This window comes from Peromyscus leucopus, chromosome 7 (genome assembly GCF_004664715.2).
Source record: "Peromyscus leucopus breed LL Stock chromosome 7, UCI_PerLeu_2.1, whole genome shotgun sequence".
Lineage (NCBI taxonomy): Eukaryota > Metazoa > Chordata > Mammalia > Rodentia > Cricetidae > Peromyscus > Peromyscus leucopus.
In genome coordinates this window covers 117,918,716-117,936,426 of record NC_051069.1, presented here as the reverse complement: position 1 = coordinate 117,936,426, position 17,711 = coordinate 117,918,716, and the positions used below count along the sequence as shown (strand labels likewise).

The 17,711-nt window shown below is 50.2% G+C and overlaps 1 protein-coding gene across 3 annotated transcripts in view; it reads left to right on the top strand.

The window, feature by feature from the left end:
* Positions 1 to 17,711, top strand: part of Zfyve28 (zinc finger FYVE-type containing 28) — a 99,726-nt gene that overhangs the window by 51,996 nt on the left and 30,019 nt on the right. For 2 of the 3 annotated variants that reach the window (XR_003734640.2, XM_028870784.2), the window contains exons 3-7: positions 1,884 to 2,021; positions 3,579 to 3,781; positions 4,714 to 4,803; positions 5,855 to 5,944; positions 14,029 to 14,130. Coding sequence is in view for 1 of the 3 variants with exons in the window: in XM_028870784.2 (XP_028726617.1) it covers positions 1,884 to 2,021; positions 3,579 to 3,781; positions 4,714 to 4,803; positions 5,855 to 5,944; positions 14,029 to 14,130 (623 nt within the window). In the remaining 2 variants the exon portion in view is untranslated. Of the gene's footprint in view, positions 1 to 1,883; positions 2,022 to 3,578; positions 3,782 to 4,713; positions 4,804 to 5,854; positions 5,945 to 14,028; positions 15,622 to 15,820; positions 17,207 to 17,711 lie in introns of those variants that run through there. The other variant, XR_003734641.2, reaches the window with a different exon arrangement.

Genomic DNA, 17,711 nt, shown 5'->3' with positions numbered 1-17,711 from the left:
CGTCCCCGAGAGCCATCGTTTCCTCTGCTATTGGGTGTAGAGCAAATTTGGTTCTGGCCACTCCATCTTGGCTGGGCTCAGAGTTTCCAGTCAAGGGCTGGGGAGATGGCTTAGTGGGAAAGAGTATTTGCTATACAAATATGAAGATCCGTGTTCAAATCCCCAATAGTCACATGGAAAAATGGATGAGCTGTACACATGTTGGTACACCAGTGCTGTAGGCCGGGCGTGGGGTGTGGGTGGGGGAATAGAGGCTCTCCAGGACTTGCTAGGTGGTCAGCCTAGCTTCAGGTTCAGTGAGAGACCCTCTTTCAAGAGGGCAACTCAGCGAATGATAGAGGGGGACACCCAGAATCCTCCTCTGGCCTCTGCATGTGTGGCTAGGTGGGAACACACACACACACACACACACACACACACACAGTGGATATGGTGGGAACACACACACACATACAGAGTGGATATGGTGGGAACACACACACACACAGTGGATATGGTGGGAACACACACACACATACGGAGTGGATATGGTGGGAAAGAACACACACACACACACACACACACACACACACACACACACACACACACGATACAGTGTTACATGCAGGAGGCAGAGATAGGAAGATTCCTGCAAGTTCCTGGCCAGCCCAGACTATAAAATGAGACATTGTGTCAAACAAAACAAAGATGCAACTGTCTATGGAAGGTCCCGAGTTTTACAAACTGTAGCATATGCAGACTCCGAGCTGCCATGGAACTGAGGTCTCCATTTTGTTGCTGAGGATCAGAAAAGCCAGGTGCCATGCCATAGTCAAGTTGACAGCCATGGGGTGGCGTTGGAACTGCCTTTGTATTGACAGACAGGTACTGTGACGCCTTTTTCTGGCCCCAGAGCAGGCAGGAGGCTTACTGCTTGGTGAAGGAGCAGGGTCTGAAAGAGCTGACCCAACAGACTTTCCTTATCTGGTCCTAAGATTTTGTGCCCCTGATCCTATGAGAAAACTGAGGTTCAGACAGGACAAGGGTCTCCAGCTGGTCATCACTGGGGCTGAGGGACCCTTTTACTCATACATGGGATGTTAACTCTGTTGTAGAAACTGACATCCATCCCGACTCTGGGGAGATTTTCACACAGTGAAAGGGCTGGTTTCACACAGTGGCCCTCAGCAATGTCACTGCCTGGAAGTAAGTAGACACACCAAGGATAGCCTAGGCTTGTAATGGGAATTATAATGATGCAGAAACAGACAGTGAAAGTCATGTTTGTACGTGTGTGCATGTGCCCGTGTGTACATGTGGTACCTGTGTGGGCAGGTCTGAAGGCCAGCAGTACCCAGTTGCTCTCCACCTTATTTTTTGAGGTAAGGTCTCTCACTGAAACTGCAAGTCCCCAGGGGCTTCCTGTCTCCACCCCTCCCCCAGTGCTGAGGTCACAGATGTACTACTGTATCCTTTTCTTAAGAGTAGGTGCTGGGGATCCAAACTCAGGGCCTTGTATTTGCGCATCAAGCAATGTATCTGCTGAGCTGTCTCCCCAGTCCCCAGAGACAAGTTTTCATAGAACCCCACTGACCTAGTGTCCAAGAGAACGTGGATGAGTGTGCAGAGGCACCTGGGGGAGCCCTGACATGCAGGGGCAGGCAGGAGGGAAATTGTTGTCGTCTTTCTATCAAGAAGTTCAGTTGTTACAAAGAGTGGTATGAAATCTACTTCTCAGACAAATCACAGGACTGTGTTCCAGCAACAGGCCACTAGGGGACACATTGGTATTGTCCCAGGAAGGAATGGTTGTAGGCGTTTCCCTCTGAGCCTTCTGTGGTGAGGCAGGGTGTGCTGCCAATCACTTCTGTAGTTCCGGTGAGCAGTCTTTCTTTCTGTTTCAGGACAATGTGTTAAACATCATTAATCAGATCATGGAGGAGTGCATCCCTCAGGACCGCGCCCCTCGGGATTTCTGCGTCAAGTTTCCTGAGGAGATCCGGCATGACAACTTGGCTGGCCAGTTGTGGTTCGGGGCTGAGGTAGTGGGCAGCGGCTGGGATTCCCGGTCCTGACATTGAGCCTGACATTGAGCACCCTTTTCCAGCCATGTCCCTGTGAATCTGCCCACAGACACCTGCAGACACAGATGCCCCATGTCCTCCAGGGGTTCTGTCTGCCCTTTGTTTACAGAAGGTGTGGCCTGAACGTCCTTGGCCACCAGCCCCTGGGAACATCAGGGAGAGCCATGACCCTGCTCTCCCCAACACTGCTGGTGCAGATGAGGGTTCTCGAGTGACTGATTGTTAGGAGTTTCTCAGATTCCCCAGGCACCCAGGATCCTGTCACTGCACCTCAGATACCAGTGTGAGCATAGTTCTCACCCACCTACCGCAATGGCAGCTAAGGGGGCACTCTTCAGAGAAACTCATTCCACATCTCCCTGTAGCTTATCTTCCAGTGAGACATGAGGAAGGTGCCTTCCCCAATGGGGTAGCAGGACCACTGTTCCCCCTGTCTGGGGACTTCCTGTACCTCTCAAAAAAGTTAAAACCCAAGCTTATCTCCCTTGTCCATGTTCTCAAAACACTGGGGATCCGGGGCTATGACTGCAGCCTGTCATCTGTCATCCCTCTGTGTTGTCCCTAACACCCCTCCCCATGGAACCCCGGATCTTGTCTGCCTTATGCTCCATCTTCTCTCATCTTTCCATCCCCCTGTACTACTCCATGTCTCTCTTCGGGCTGGGTCCTCCCTGAGGTGCCTGTTGGTCTGGTGGCCACAGCAGGTTGTCCCCTCCTAGCTTTGGTATTCACTCTGTATGGTGCGGCCCAGGGCAGCGGCTCCTGTGAGGACATGTGGAAGGGGCCAGGTCTTGCTCCATTACTTGGGCTGATGTGTGTGTACTGGGAGTGCTGTTGAGGCTTGAAGCCTGCAGTTCAAGGCTCCCCTGCAGGACAGACCTGGGAAACCAGTGATCGCTTCCCTCAGCTGACCGGAAATTGCTTCTTGTCCTGATTAATGCTGATGGGTTGCCTGGTGGTTTGGTTCTGCCCTGAACTGGTGAGGGCCAGCTAGTAGACTGAGCGTCTATACCAGAAGAAGCCAACTGGGGGCTGTGTGTACTCCTTGGTCCCGACCTTGAGAGCAGTAGGCAGACTTCCTATGTTTCTGAGCACAGCCTGGGTCTCTCAGAGATATGGGGGGTTGAGGGTGCATGGAGGCCTCTTCACCAACCAGGAGTGGGGTGCTTTTTTAGTGGATGATTATGGATATCAGAGGAGATCATGTTCCTTTTAGTATTAGATGTATGTGTGCAACAGGCATCTGCGACTTCCCATAAAGTTCATGGTCTGCAGGGTGGCTGGACCCTTGCTGCTGTCTTGTTCCAGGACACAACCCTGAGTGTGACCTCTAGATGCTCTTGGCTCCCAACGGTCACCCTGGACCAGGAGGCAATAAGAGTCACATCATTGGTTTCCCCTGCATTGAGTCTACACTGGGCACTGAGGCCTTGGGGTGCACAGGGTCAGTTTCCCTGAGGACATGCAACTTCTAAGAGCTACAGGCCACCCTTAAGCATATTCTCCTGTCCACAGTGCCTGGCTGCTGGCTCCATCATCATGAATCGTGAGCTCGAGAGCATGGCTATGCGGCCCCTGGCCAAGGAGCTGACTCGCAGCCTGGAGGATGTGCGGGGCACTCTCCGTGACCAGGCACTACGAGACCTCAACACCTACACGGAGAAGATGCGGGAGGCACTGAGGCATTTTGATGTTCTATTTGCTGAGTTCGAGCTCAGGTGACCTTGAGGGCCCTATGGAGGTGCTTTAGACATTTGGAATCAGGGCTTTTGCTCATGAATTTGGGGTGTCAGCTCTTTGGGGGCACATTTTGATGTTTCCATGTAGACAATGATGAGGGAGGGGTTGGGTGGCTAGCCCCTGGGGAGCTTTGTGGGTGGGGGTGAGGGGGCCTTCGAGGGAAGAGGGAGAGCAGAGGTCATGCACTCCACTGGTGCTTTGGCAGTCACAACCCCTGGGGGACAGATCTGAGGAGAGGCCTAAGGGAGAGGCCTACTGTGCTCTGTGCACCAACTTTGTGATGCTTGCAGACAGGAAATCCATGCCTTCAGTGGCCTCTGTTAATAAAGATTGATGGTAGGATACCATGATTGGCCTCTAGAAGGAGGTATTCTCTTGGAAGTCCGAGTGCAGACAATTGAGTATTATATTCTTGTGTCTCATAGCAGGAAAAAATATATAAAGTTGATAGTTTAGGAGGCATGAAAATGTACCTAGGATCAGGTAGATAAATATCCCCCAGCTGTTCAGCAAATGTCCTTTGGGTCATGTGTATATCTGGGACCACTCCTGGGCAGCTGAGATACATAGGGCCTGACTTTGCACTCTGTGGGGGGCGGGGGGGCTCCCAGGTGCCTGCTCCCCATTCTTGGATTCATATATCCTGATGTATTGCTTCCTCACATGGGGTGGTTTGATGGCAGTCAAGGCTGGGCTGGAACAGGACTGGGGGTCTGAAGAAGTGTCACATAAAGCCTGGGTTAGCAGGAGCTCTGCCTTAACTTATCCCTGTAAAGCTGGGAGCTGTGTATTTATGAAACCAACAGCATGGGGTAGCGGTAGATCAAGGGCTGTGGTTTTGATTTAACGTTCCTGTTTGGGGAGGCCTGGGGAGCTGGGGAGCACAGGTCTGACAGCCTCTGTGTTGCAGCTATGTCTCGGCCATGGTGCCTGTGAAGTCCCCCCGAGAGTACTATGTACAGCAGGAGGTCATCGTGCTGTTCTGCGAGACAGTGGAGAGGTGAGGGCAGGCTGTTCAGGGTGGCATCTTGTCGGGGACACCCAGGTGGGAAGACAGCGGCCTGCTGCTTTCCTTACCCATCATGCTTCCTGGTACGCAGAAGGCAGAGCCCTCGCTCACTGGCACCCCAGGTTCCCTCTGCTCTGGGCCGAAAGGGCAGGTGCCATTAGTGGAGTCATGTAGCAGACAGACAGAGAAGTCTCTCCCTGAACAGGCAGCTGCTGTCTAGACCCCCACCACACACACATCCCCTCGTTCCCTCACCCCCTGCCTCCCTCACCTCTCTGCCTCTGCTGCTCACCTCGGAGTCTCTGTGGGCCCCTGAGGGCTCAGCCCCGGTCACCATGGGTAGATCATCGCTGCTTCCATCAGGCCTTGTTTGGCCATTCAAAGTCAGATTCTTCAAATAGAGTCTGGGGCCAAGATTCACCTCAGAGTGTTGACAGGGGTGCTAGTTTTGAAACTGACGAAATCACACCACGAGCTGTTATTTTTAAAAGGCAGATCATTCGCCGTTTATGCTTTCAGAAGTGTTTCAAATTGCCAGAAAACAAGGTGACAGAAAATACATTTTGCCTTGAAGTCCTGATGGTGCAGCGCCTGCTTATGGGGTGTTATGTTGGGAAAGCCACCTGCTTACAGTGCGGGGAGGGAGCTAACCTAGATTCCCTAGGGGGGCCAGATTGGGGAATATGTTTGCCCCGCATTTGTGCTTGGCCCTTGAATTGTCTCGGCTTCGCGCTTAGGCAAAGCGCTGGTAATGACAGACACTGACAGAATGACAGGTATCTTCACACGTGTCACCCACCGCCTGCCCTTCCATTCTTTTCGGGACAGAAGTGGGACAGGCAGGAAAAAGACTGAGCTTTGGCCTTTCTCCTGGGGCTTTCCAAGCAAAGCATGGCCTTGTCCTCCATGTGTGACTGATGTGGTACAGGCCACCCTCCTCACCTGCCTGTCCCCTGGGAATACTAGAGAAGGTTGGGTGCTCTGCTCCCAACCCTTGGAGTCTACCTACAGATGCCCCCTCACTCCCCTCTCCCTCTGCCAGAGCCTTGGATTTCGGGTATCTGACCCAGGACATGATTGATGACTACGAACCTGCCCTCATGTTCACCATTCCTCGGCTGGCCATTGTGTGGTGAGTGCCCTCTGCTTCCCGGGTCCTGGTAATGGTCCTCACACCCTGCAGACTCTGCCCTGGTCAACCCCTGGCAGTCCCCAGTCCGGTCTCCTCTTCTCCCTCAGCAGATGAGGAGCCAAGTGTTCAGAGAACTTCCTGCTTCCCCTGTTGGGGGCAATGGGAACTCCTATTACAGACCCTGAGATGGTGAGCCCTGCAACCTGGTGCTGGAGAGGTGAGGTGGACCCATACACCATGCAGGGGCTCTGGTACAGAGTAACCATGCAGGACTGTGGGAGGCAGGCTCTGTGGTGACAGGAAGATGAGGGGCCCCAGATCCCAAAGGAGAATAAGGTTAGTTTAAGTGAGTAGTTTCTGGCCTGCAGGGACATGGAGCCCATTAGGTTCAGGTGAGCTGTGGCCTAGCTGGCTAAATAGGAGACTTTCCCACTAGAATGGTAGAACAGATCTGGGGAGAACAGGGAACTCACAGGTCAGCCTTTGGAGTCTTGTGGGGTTCAAGGTGTCAAGATAGCATGCAGGATTTGGGGCTTTCCATAACTCAAAGATGATATGCTGAATCACTTGCTGGACATTCTGGGTGTCTGGGGCCACAGCTGTTGGAGTTTGTTCCACCCCGTGCTCCATCTTTCTGCTGGGTGAGTGTCCGTGGGGTTGGGGAGCTTGGTGGAGGCTGGCCGGGTTTGCAGCCTGGGAGACGGCCTGCAGGAGCATAGCTGGACTGAGAGTGGGGGTGGGGAGTCCTGTAGGGAGAAGAAGAGGGCCCAGAGGCCAGGATGGGTCCAGGTCTAGGCCATGGAGAGGTTGGTTTCACAGAGGGACCTCAGGGAACCTAGAGGAACCTGAAGATGCTGTCCCAGGGAAGTGGGTGGGACACAGTGGTGGCATGGTGCTTCAGGACAGTCAGTGTTCTGGGCCTTTGCACGGGCAAGTGCTGTGGCAGGCATCGGGAGCAGCAGAGCAGGGGGCCGGGGCCAAAGCAGACACTCCTCACCAGGCTTCTGGCTTGTGTGTCTTAGATGTCTTCAGGCTGATGTTGAGCACCGTTGGGTGTTTCCAGAACCCTCTAATGGCCCAGCATCTCTGGCCCCCTTCTGCATATGCTCCCCCTTTCCTTAGAGAGTTCTCTTCCTTCTCTTCAGCATACCCAAAGGATCACATCACACTCCAGGGATGCCCCCTTTAAAATGCCCTTCATCAGCAGAATCAGGGAGCGTCATGCCTTCTGAGGATGTTGAGCTAGGGGACTGGAAATCCCTGGTAGCCCACATGAAGTGGGCTGGAGTGGCCCTTCCTAGGAGGACCTGTTCTGGCTCACAGGTGTCTCTGTGGTTCATTAAGAGGAAATGGTCCACTTATTTGGTCCTTACCTCTTTTGTCAATGTCTGAAAAATAAAACGGAAAACTTTTGGACTCTAGATCTTGTTTGTGCTGACCAGTGTGGGTCTGAGTCTTTAAGAACAGGCACTTACCCTTATCTCAATGGGCATGCATCTCTGAGAATGGATACTGTAACACAGAAAACCCTGCCCCTCTTTTTAATTTATTTATTTATTTTGTTTTTTTGAGACAGGGTTGCTCTGTGTAGTTTTGGTGCCTTTCCTGGATCTCGCTCTGTAGACCAGGCTGGCCTCGAACTCACAGAGATCCCCCTGGCTCTGCCTCGGAGTGCTGGAGTGCTCCGACAGGCCTGTCCCTCTTTTTCGCAGACCCTTCCTTGTAAGTGCTGTGAAGTACAGTACCCAGCACTTACCCACAACCCGGGCTTCCCGGGGAGGCTCTGCAGAACCGGCTGCCATTTGGGGCCATGCATTTCCTCCCTGCTCTGCATCTGCTCTCCTGACTGAGTGCAGGTGGGGTTGGGGGAAAACTTCTTCTGAAGTCTGTCTTAGGCAGCAGACTAGTTTTAAAATAAACGGAAGTGTCAGACAGCCCCTGCCCTCACTGCTTCCAGATTTAACTCTGGAATCTGTTTTCTTTCTTGTTGTTTGTTGACTGGGGGAGGGGCTAAGACAGTTTCATATACCCCTGGCTATCCTTGGACTCATTATGTAGTGAATGATGACCCTGAACTTCTGATCCTCTAACCTCTACCCCGTTAGTACTGGATCACAGGCATACCCCACCATACTCAGACTCATTCTGGAGTCTCTTTTCCATGTTTGTTCCCCTTTTTAACACCCATCTGTGCACGGACATACGTGGCTGATGAACAGTGACTACTTCTCTCTGGCCAGTATCATTGGTGTCCTGTGTGCTGACGTCAGTGTCCACACTGCTGGCAACTGGATCAGTAGGCCACCCAGATCACTGGTCCTGGAGTAGAGTGAGGCCACTGTAGGTGTGGATTTTGTTCTGGGTGGCTCCTTCTAGAGGTAGACATGAAGTTCCTTCCACTCGGGGTGGATAGAGGTCTAGAAAAGAGCTGAGAGGATTGAAGGGATCTCCACAAGGTGGAGAAGACACAGGGTCTGTGGGACAGGAGAGCAGATACAGGAACGTGGCACTCAGATCACAGAGGTTTGGCTCCTGACAGGGAGCCCTGCATAGCCAGCTGACAGGACCCTCAGAAGCAAGCCCCTAACCTCAGAGCCAGGTGTGGATCTGAAGGATCATGAGGTGCAACATCTGTGATAAACTCCACCCTGCTGAGCCCCACTGTGTGAACTTTTCTCCACAGCACCCTTCTTGATGCACACTCACCAGGTCCTCACACAACCACCAACCTCGTGCTCTCTTGCTTCTCATGCTTTTTTAACTTCCCAGGAGGAGCCCCCCAGAACACCCCTCCCTGTGTTCACACGGGAGCGCATGTTGAGTGACCACTGTGTACGTGGCCCTACACTCATCCCAGGGTCCTGGAATGCCTGTGCTGGAGAGGCAGGGTCTGGAGAGCAGTTTTTCCTTTACATTCAAATGTCATTTTAATGTATTTATCTTAAAACTAAAACCTCTGGATTCAGTGTTCGCTTTGAAGCTGATCCATCGGATTGGCCAACATGGGCCTGTGTCACGGGGTCACTATTGCCTGCCAGGCCAGGATCTCACTGGTCCATGCCCTGCTTCATCTGGGTGAAGTCTGCATCAGCCATTTCTTCCCACAAGGTCTGTCCACACCACAGCAACTCAACACCTCCCCCACCTGCCCCTCCCCCACCTGCCCCTCCCCCACAGTGCCATCTGTGTGAGTCTGGCTCTTGGCCCCACCCACTCTTTAGTCCCACACCCTTGTCAGGGTAGTGACACCTCCTTCCTCTCCTGGGGCACCAGTGGTCCTGGACATTTTCAAACAAGGACACTGCACCCGTTCCTACCCTGCCAGGGCTCCACCTCCTGGATAACGACCCTTCCACACCCATGGGATGCTCCAGCCTGGCTCCCGCCTCAGTGACTCCTTGCTATGCATCCCCCCTCTGCCCAGGTCTGCCTTCTGTGTCCCTTACCTCCAGGTTCACATAATGGGTATGCTTACTCTATTTGATTTTTAACATTCTTCTAAGTACAACTTCCTACTGTCTGATCCGTCCACGAATATTCAGATCACAGTTTCACCACAGCTAGACTGGTGTACTGGTTACCACTCATTTCAGAATACTTGTATCACCCAGACACCTCACACCCCTTACCCTTTGTGACCACTTAGACCACCTACATTCACACATATACTCACATGGCGTACGTGCATTCTCTCTCATCTATTTTCTGTTTCTGTGGGATTTCTGGTCCTGCAGGTCTATAAATAGGATTTGTGTTGTGGTTGTGTGTCTCCACAGGAAGACAGGCCTCCCTCCTGCACTTACTGAAGTCCCTTGCTTCCTGGAGGGTGGAGGCACAGTGGCCTTTGGTAGAATTTTGCCACTTTGATCTGACAAGGCTCAGATACAAATGTATACAGATTGTCCACAATCAAAACATTTGAGGGGCTGAATATCCAAAACTAAGGCACTGATTAAAATGATACTCTGCCACCAAAATATTAGAAACACTAATGTCAAGGAATTATCCTCACTATGCTAAATACAAGATCATCACCAAATGCTGTCACTACAAGATTTTTATTCTTATTATTATCTTTTTTTTGTTTGTTTGTTTGTTGTTTTGGTTTTTCGTGACAGGATTTCTCTGTATGTAGCCCTGGCTGTCATGGATCTCACTCTGTAGACCAGGCTAGCCTTTAACACATAGAGATCCACCTGTCTCTGCCTCCTGAATGCTGGGATTAAAGGCGTGTGCCACTACTGCCAGGCCTTTTTTTTTTTTAAATAGGGTGTCGTGCATCTCAGGCTGCCCCTTGCTGTGTATTCAAGCATGACCTAGAACTTGTGGTCTTCCTGTCACCACCTTCCACATGATGGGATTACAGGCTTGCACTACTGGAGTTAGAACTAGGGCCAGACAAGTGCTCTGTCAACTGAGTTCCAGCCCCAGCTCTCTGTAAAAATTCTTAACACTTCTCTCTCTCTCTCTCTCTCTCTCTCTCTCTCTCTCTCTCTCTCTCTCTCTCTCTCTCTCTCTCTGTGTGTGTGTGTGTGTGTGTGTGTGTGTGTGTGTGTGTGTGTAGATCAGTAGACGGCCTGAGGAATTCAGTTCTTTTTCCACACTGTGAATCCTGGAGATTGAGCTCAGGTTGTGAGGCTTGACAGCAAGTGACTTTACCTGCTGAGCCATTTCTCTGGCCCCATTTTAACCCTTCCCGAGGGAACACTTTGGTGTTGTCCAACAGTATCCATCTCCATCCTAAAAAAAAAAACACCACCTCCAGCCCCTCCCAGCCCCTCTCAGCCCCTCCCAGGCCTTCCCAGTACCCCCAGCACCTCCCAGCACCTCCCAGCACCTCCCAGCACCCCCCAGGCCCTCCCAGCACCCCCAGCCCCTCCCAGCACCCCAGCCCCTCCCAGCACCCCCAGCCCCTCCCAGCACCCCCCAGCCCCTCCCAGCACCCCCCAGCCCTCCCAGCACCCCCAGCACCCCCCAGCGCCCCCAGCCCCTCCCAGCACCCCCCAGCACCTCCCAGCACCTCCCAGCACCCCCAGCACCCCCAGCCCCTCCCAGCCCCTCCCAACCCCTTCCAGCACCCCAGCCCTCCCAGCACCCCCCAGCCCCTCCCAGCCCCTCCCAACCCCTTCCAGCACCCCCAGCACCTCCCAGCACCCCCCAGCACCTCCCAGCACCTCCCAGCCCCTCCCAGCACCCCCAGCACCCCCAGCCCCTCCCAGCACTCACTGGTCTTCTTTCCCTGGGCATCTGCCAATACCAGGAATTTTTCTGTGAGTGGAACCACATGGAATTAGTCTCCTGTGACTGGCTTATTTCCCTCAGCACATTGAAATGTGTTAGAATTTCTTTCCTTTTTAGGGTTAATATTCTATTGAATGTGATTAATGTTATTTGAAACATGGAGTTTTTTTTTTCCAGTGCTAGGGATCAAACTCTGGCTTTGCACATGCCAAGCAAGTGCTATATCACAGAGCAGTACCTTCAGCCTTAAGTACAAGATTTAAAAAACTACATTCAAAAGAATAAAACACCTAGGAATAGATTTAGCCAAGGAAGTCAAACACATGGCAACTGAGGACTGCAGAACATGGTGAGGAAACAAAAACCGAGAAAGCCTACTAAGATAGGAAGACAACCCAAAGCCCACGTTCATGGATTGGTAGGATGCCAGTGCTCTCCAGAGTGACCTATAGGTTCAGTGCGATCCCTGTAACTCACCTCCGTCCTTTCATGGCTGAAATGGAAAAGCTATCCTGTAAATTCCTTTTTTGTTTTGGTTTTTGAGACAGGGTTTCTCTGTGTAACAGTTCTAGTTGTCCTGGAACTCACTTTGTAGACCAGGCTGGCCTTGAACTCTTGGAGATTTGTCTGCCTCTGCCTCCCAAGAACTGGGATTAAAGGCGTATGCCACCACCACCTGGCTACTATTTTGTAAATTCTTATGTAACCTCCATGGGCCTACAGAGGAAAAACAACTTCGAAAAAGAAACAAAGAATAAAAAGGATTCATACAGTCTGTTTCAAAATTTACTACTAATAAAAATGGTGGCCCCGGCCACTTAGAAAGAAGTGAAGGGCAGTGAAATGGAATTAAGAGATCAGAAACCCTTCCATCTGTGGCCAGATGATCCCAGACAAGGATGCCAGGAGCTTAAAGGAGGAAGGGATGCTCTCTTCCGTGAATGCTGCTAGTTCGTGTCTGCCACATCATACACTGTTATCACTAGTTTTGTGTCAGCATAGCCTCTGTACCCATATATTTGGCCGCACCTCAGTCTGGATGTTGTGAATGCATCTTAAAAATGAGTTAATGGGGCTGGAGAGATGGCTCAGTGGTTAAGAGCACTTACTGCTTTTCCAGAGAACCCTCATTCAATTCCAGTACCCACATGGCAGCTCACAACTCTCTGTAACTCCAGTTCCAGGAGACCCAACACTCATAGCAAAAAGCAAAACACCAGTGCACATAAAATAAAAATAAAATAAAAAAGAGATAAAGAGGATTACAAATTTTTTAAAGTAGTCAAATTATTTTTAAAAAGTTAATGTTTAAATGAATAGAGTTTTGAGTTCAGCAGATTGCCCTCTATAGTTAGTGCAGTAGGCCTCATATGATCAGTTGAAATCCAGGGAATAAACAGGCTAAGGTTCCCTAAGTAAGAAGGAACTCTGTCTGTGACTGTAGTGACCACACTTCCCCTCGTCTCCAGCCCGATTGGCACCTGCCCTTGCAGTTTGAATTTACTCCCAATCTTGTAAGCCAGCCTCTCTCTCTCTCTCTCTCTCTCTCTCTCTCTCTCTCTCTCTCTCTCTCTCTCTCTCTCTCTCTCTCTCTCTCTCTCCTCTCTCTCTCACACACACACACACACACACACACCCTCCATGCCTCCCCCTTTCTCAGTTTTTTGCCTTATTTGTCCAGGATACAGCCGCCATCACAGACCAACCTGCTTCTGCTCGGTGTGAGCTCACTACTCAGCAGGACCACCGAGTCCAGAGGCAGCACAGTGCCTGTTTCTCCTGTGCCTTTGGATTCTTGTTTTGCACACAGAATCCATCCTTCAAAGGGGAAAATAGTCCCTTCGATTCTGTTTGTCACTTTTTCTTACCAAACCGGGTGCATTCAAGAAGACTGTTACAAACTGACAGGGCTTCTGCGTGGGACGGTGGGAACTGGGGCTGTGTTGGCAAGGAGACCATGTCACAGCCGGAGAAACAAGCAGAAAGCCCACATAGCCCTAATCTGTGTTCAGATGAGGGGGCCAAGGCACAGGTAAATGGTCTGTGGGCTCCTGAGACGTGCCAAACGGGAGCATCTGGGCCCCAGAGACACCGGAGGAGATCTGGAGAAGGGTCCAGGCATAGGGCTCTGAAGGCGATGTGTTGGGAGTTGGCTGGTGGAGGTCACCTCAGAGCTGGACAGTAGGCCCTGGGACTTCCAGAGGGTGGGCAAGTGGAGGTGGCTGTCAAGGAGATGAAATGATAGGGTCAGGGCTGCCTGGAGGTGGCACCTGAGTGGAGCTGGCCTTCAGCAGGTGTTGAGCTGGGTGCTGGGTGCTGGCTGCTAGGTGCTGGGAGGGAACAGTGAAGAAAGCCCCCATCTTGGGTGGGGGCATCTGGGGAAGGGTTGGTCTTGCCTGAAGGGTGACAGGAGACCCACATGGGAACTTGTCTCTAGCTCGTGCTTGGCTTTTAAAGTGACCGTTGCAGGCCTGATTTCTGTGAGCCTCTACAGATCTAGTTTTTCACTTTCAGTGAGGTAGATGTTGGTAATAAATCTTGATCTCATTTCTCTGTAGCATTGAGGTGAGCAAATATATTCCAGGTTGTTAGATCCCTGCTGTGAACCAAGCTAATGAACTTGATGGTAAAGTCTGGATAGTAATTGCCATTACCTTTTCCTTGACTTATTGAAACTATTTATAGGAGGTGAAGGGGGAAGCTATCGCTAAGCTTTGCTAAGTGGGGTTGTCCCAAGTCCCAGCTGGCTGCCAGTCTTCTTACAGATGTTGAAGCTGAAATTATAGGGCTCACTCAGAGGCCCACAGAGCCTAACCACACTGGCTTGTGTGTCTTGAATGCAGTGGCCTTGTGGTCTATGCAGATGGACCCCTGAACTTGGACCGAAAGGTGGAGGACATGTCTGAGCTGTTCCGGCCCTTCCACACGTTGCTGCGGAAAATAAGGTGAGGGCTGGGAGAAGGTTGTTGAAGTCAAGTACTCAGCCCCCTCTGAGTCACGAGAGCTGGCCACATATCCTCCTGTGTAATACCTGTGTCCATAGTGACCCAAGCCAGCCTTTATCTGCTCTGCCCGGGCCTCAGAGTGGTTGGCAGCTTTTGTGTGCCGAGCTTTAAGGAACCGTCAACTTCACACTGCCCAACCTTGGGTGTTTCACAGAGCTCAGTGTTTGCTCTCAGTTCCCAAAAGCCCTGAAGTGCCCTTCAGGAAGCTCATACATCATCAGTCTTGGTTTGTTAGGCTCCTGCCGATGTGTTGGATCCCTTCTGCTGTATCATACCTTTCTCTTGTTGGAATGAGCATTCTGTCCAGAGGCTTGTTGGGATGGGTTTTTCATACCCTAGGGATGGCCCCATGATGAGCTGGAAACAATTTGGAGGCCATGGCCACCCATCTTATAAGTGCCTCCTTTGGTTCTATATGGGTCTTTGTAGTGTCATCCATGGGTCTGGCAGAATGTCGAGAGCCTCCTTAGAACCTGCTCAGCACAGGGTAGCCTCAGACACAGCCAGTGAGGCCAGAGTTTCTTTGAGGGAGCACAGAACATAGAACCATGCCAGAACAGATGCCCCCAAGAAGAGACCCCTGTGGGCTTTCCCTGTGGGCAGCCTTGAAGTCTTGGGACCTCAGGGAGACTTCAGCAGACTGGGAGCAGGGTGCTCCATCTATTTCACAGTTCAGTTTATCCTGTAGACGGCTCTTGGCTGTTTTCCTCTCTCTGAGTGGAATGCAAACCCTAGACTTAGAGGCCGAGGACCTGCCCTTCTTGGTTCCAAGACAAGGGAGAACAGTAAGTGAGGAGAGATCGTAGACAGTGCTGGGGCCAGGAAGGAAAGCACACCAGGCCTTGGCAGAGGGGTCCTCACAGGAAGAATAGGGCAGATGCTGGGGTAATGAGAAGAAGTTCTGTGGGCTCAGGAGAGAGCGAGGCCCAGAGAGACCTGGCCCTTCTTCGTGGGAAGCATTTGACAATCCCAGGCAAATGTTTCTTTGCCCAGGTTCGGACTGGAGGTGCAGTGTGCTGGGGGACACACCAGCACTGGTGCAGCCAGGCAGCAGGGCCACTGGGTCAGGTGTAGAAGGACTCTGGACACAAAGCCCCTCGGGAACAAGGGGAGGTTCCCTGCAGTCCTGCACTCTCAGGAGACAGATGCGTGCCACAAGCTCACTGCCAGTCTGCCCTGGAGACGTTTGCCAAATGTTGAAGGTCCATGGAGTGGAGGGTTGGAAGGTCAGAGGCCGAGCTGGAACTCACAGGGGCAGAGCTCAGTCTCTGAAGACTTTGGAGTCTGGGAAGATGGAGGCCCACCAGCCTCAGAGTAGTGGTAAACCTGTTGGATGTCTGAGCCAGGGTGATAATAGACCCTAATTCAATATCCTTCGCCAAAGACAGGGAGCACAAGACAGTATTACTCGCCACTGTTAGAATGTTTTAGGTCTGGGGGCTGGAGAGATGGCTCAGAGGTTAAGAGCACTGATTGCTCTTCCAGAGGTCCTGAGTTCAATTCCCAGCAACCACATGGTGGCTCACAACCATCTGTAATGAGATCTGGTGCCCTCTTCAGGCCTGCAGGTGTATATGCTCTATACAAAATAAATAAATAAATCTTAAAAAAAAAAAAAAGAATGTTTTAGGTCTGATGTCCATCATGCAGTTCAAACCTGTTGAAAAAGTGTGGAGGCAAGAAAAATGTGATCAATGGTCAAGAGAAGAGCATGTGACTCATACGCTAAACTTAACATACAACACTGTGAATTACTGTACTGCAGAACATACAATAAAGAGGGGATTGGAGAAGAGGAAGGAGAACTCACAGATCTAGGATCTATTAAAAGTGATGTTCAAGAGCTAAAATGTTCACTGTCTGAAAAGTGATGGGTGGATCTGATAGCAGATTGGACCCTAGCAGAACACAGAAGTAATGAAGCTGAGGATAGGTCACCAGAGGAAGCACAAACAGAAGCTCAGAGACAAGAAGGAGTGAGGACGCAAGCGGACAGAACCGTCAGTAGGAGGGACATGTACAACACGTTCAAAAGCCTAGCACATGTTGTTGGAATCCCAGAAAGGGAGAAGAGAGAATGAGTAGAAATAATACTCAAAGAAAATGGCCTAGAATTTTCCAAAACTGATGAAACATCTACCATATAGCTGGGAGGCTCAAATCACAAGCAAGATGAGCACAAAACATTCTTGTGCATGTCTGTAGTAAAATAGCCAACAAAGAAAAACCTTAAGAATGGTGAGAGTGGAAATAACATATTACTTTAAAAGTATCATAAGGTAGACCCCTCTGCACACCAAAACAAACAACAAACAAACAAAAAACTGGGCATGGTGGCACATGCCTGTGACTCCAGTGTTTGAGTTAAAGTCCAACCAATGCAAAAATAAAAGAATGAAAGCAAAAAAAAAAAGGACAAGAGACATCACTACAGACTTTATAGGTACTATGAACAATTCTATGAATTTGACAATGTGAATTAAAGTAACAAATTTTGCAAAGTAGTCAAAGCTGACAGAAGAAACAAAACTTTTAAATGCAGTATGTGTTAAGAGAACTTAATCCATTATTTATAAGCCTCCCACAAATAAAATATATACAGAATAGATAATATGGATCAATATACAGTTCCCCAACTTATGGCCATGAGGCGTTGCGGAACTTTTTTTCTAATAAATGGGCTGAGCTAATAGGTATCCATATGAGAAAAAAAGTCTCATTTATGCCTGTCTATGGCTATTGCAATCACATACCAAATCAATTCCAGATAGAGTAGAGGTATAAATATGAAAATAGAAACTATTGAGCTTTTGGAGGAAAACAGTCCAGATCATCATTGTAACCATGGAACAGGCAGCTATTTCCTAAATAGGACGCAGAAAAGCTAACTGTAAAAAATGTGTGGTTGGTGATCCAGGGCAGGGTTGGGCACTTACCTAGCTTGTGTGAGGCCCTGGGTTCAATTCTCAGCACCAGTAAAAATATGATACATTAAAAAAATGTCTTACCAATAGATATCTGCAAGAAAATGAAATGTGAGCCGGGTGGTGCTGGCTCACGCCTTTAATCTCAACACTCGGGAGGCAGAGCCAGAGCCAGGTGGATCTCTGTGAGTTTGAGGTCAGCCTGGTCTACAGAGTGAGATCCAGAAAAGGCACAAAACTACACAGAGAAACCCTGTCTCGGAAAAAAATCAAAAAAAAAAAAAAAAAAAAAAAAAAAAAAAAGAAAAGAAAAGAAAAAGAAAATGAAATGTGGGCTGAAGAATTGAATGAATAAATCCATTAAGAACTTAACTCCAAAATACATAAAGAAAATCAATCAAAATCAATCAAATAGAAAAATAGGTATACATTTTGAGTAGGCATCACACTTAGGATATGCAAGGACTGATAAGTATGCAAACTGGTGCTCAGCTTCATTCCATCAGGCTAAATAAGGTTCCATTACATATGCACCAGAGAGGACATGTTTGTGAGGGCCTAGGGCAGAGCTGCCAGCTGAGGTCACAAACGCAGTGT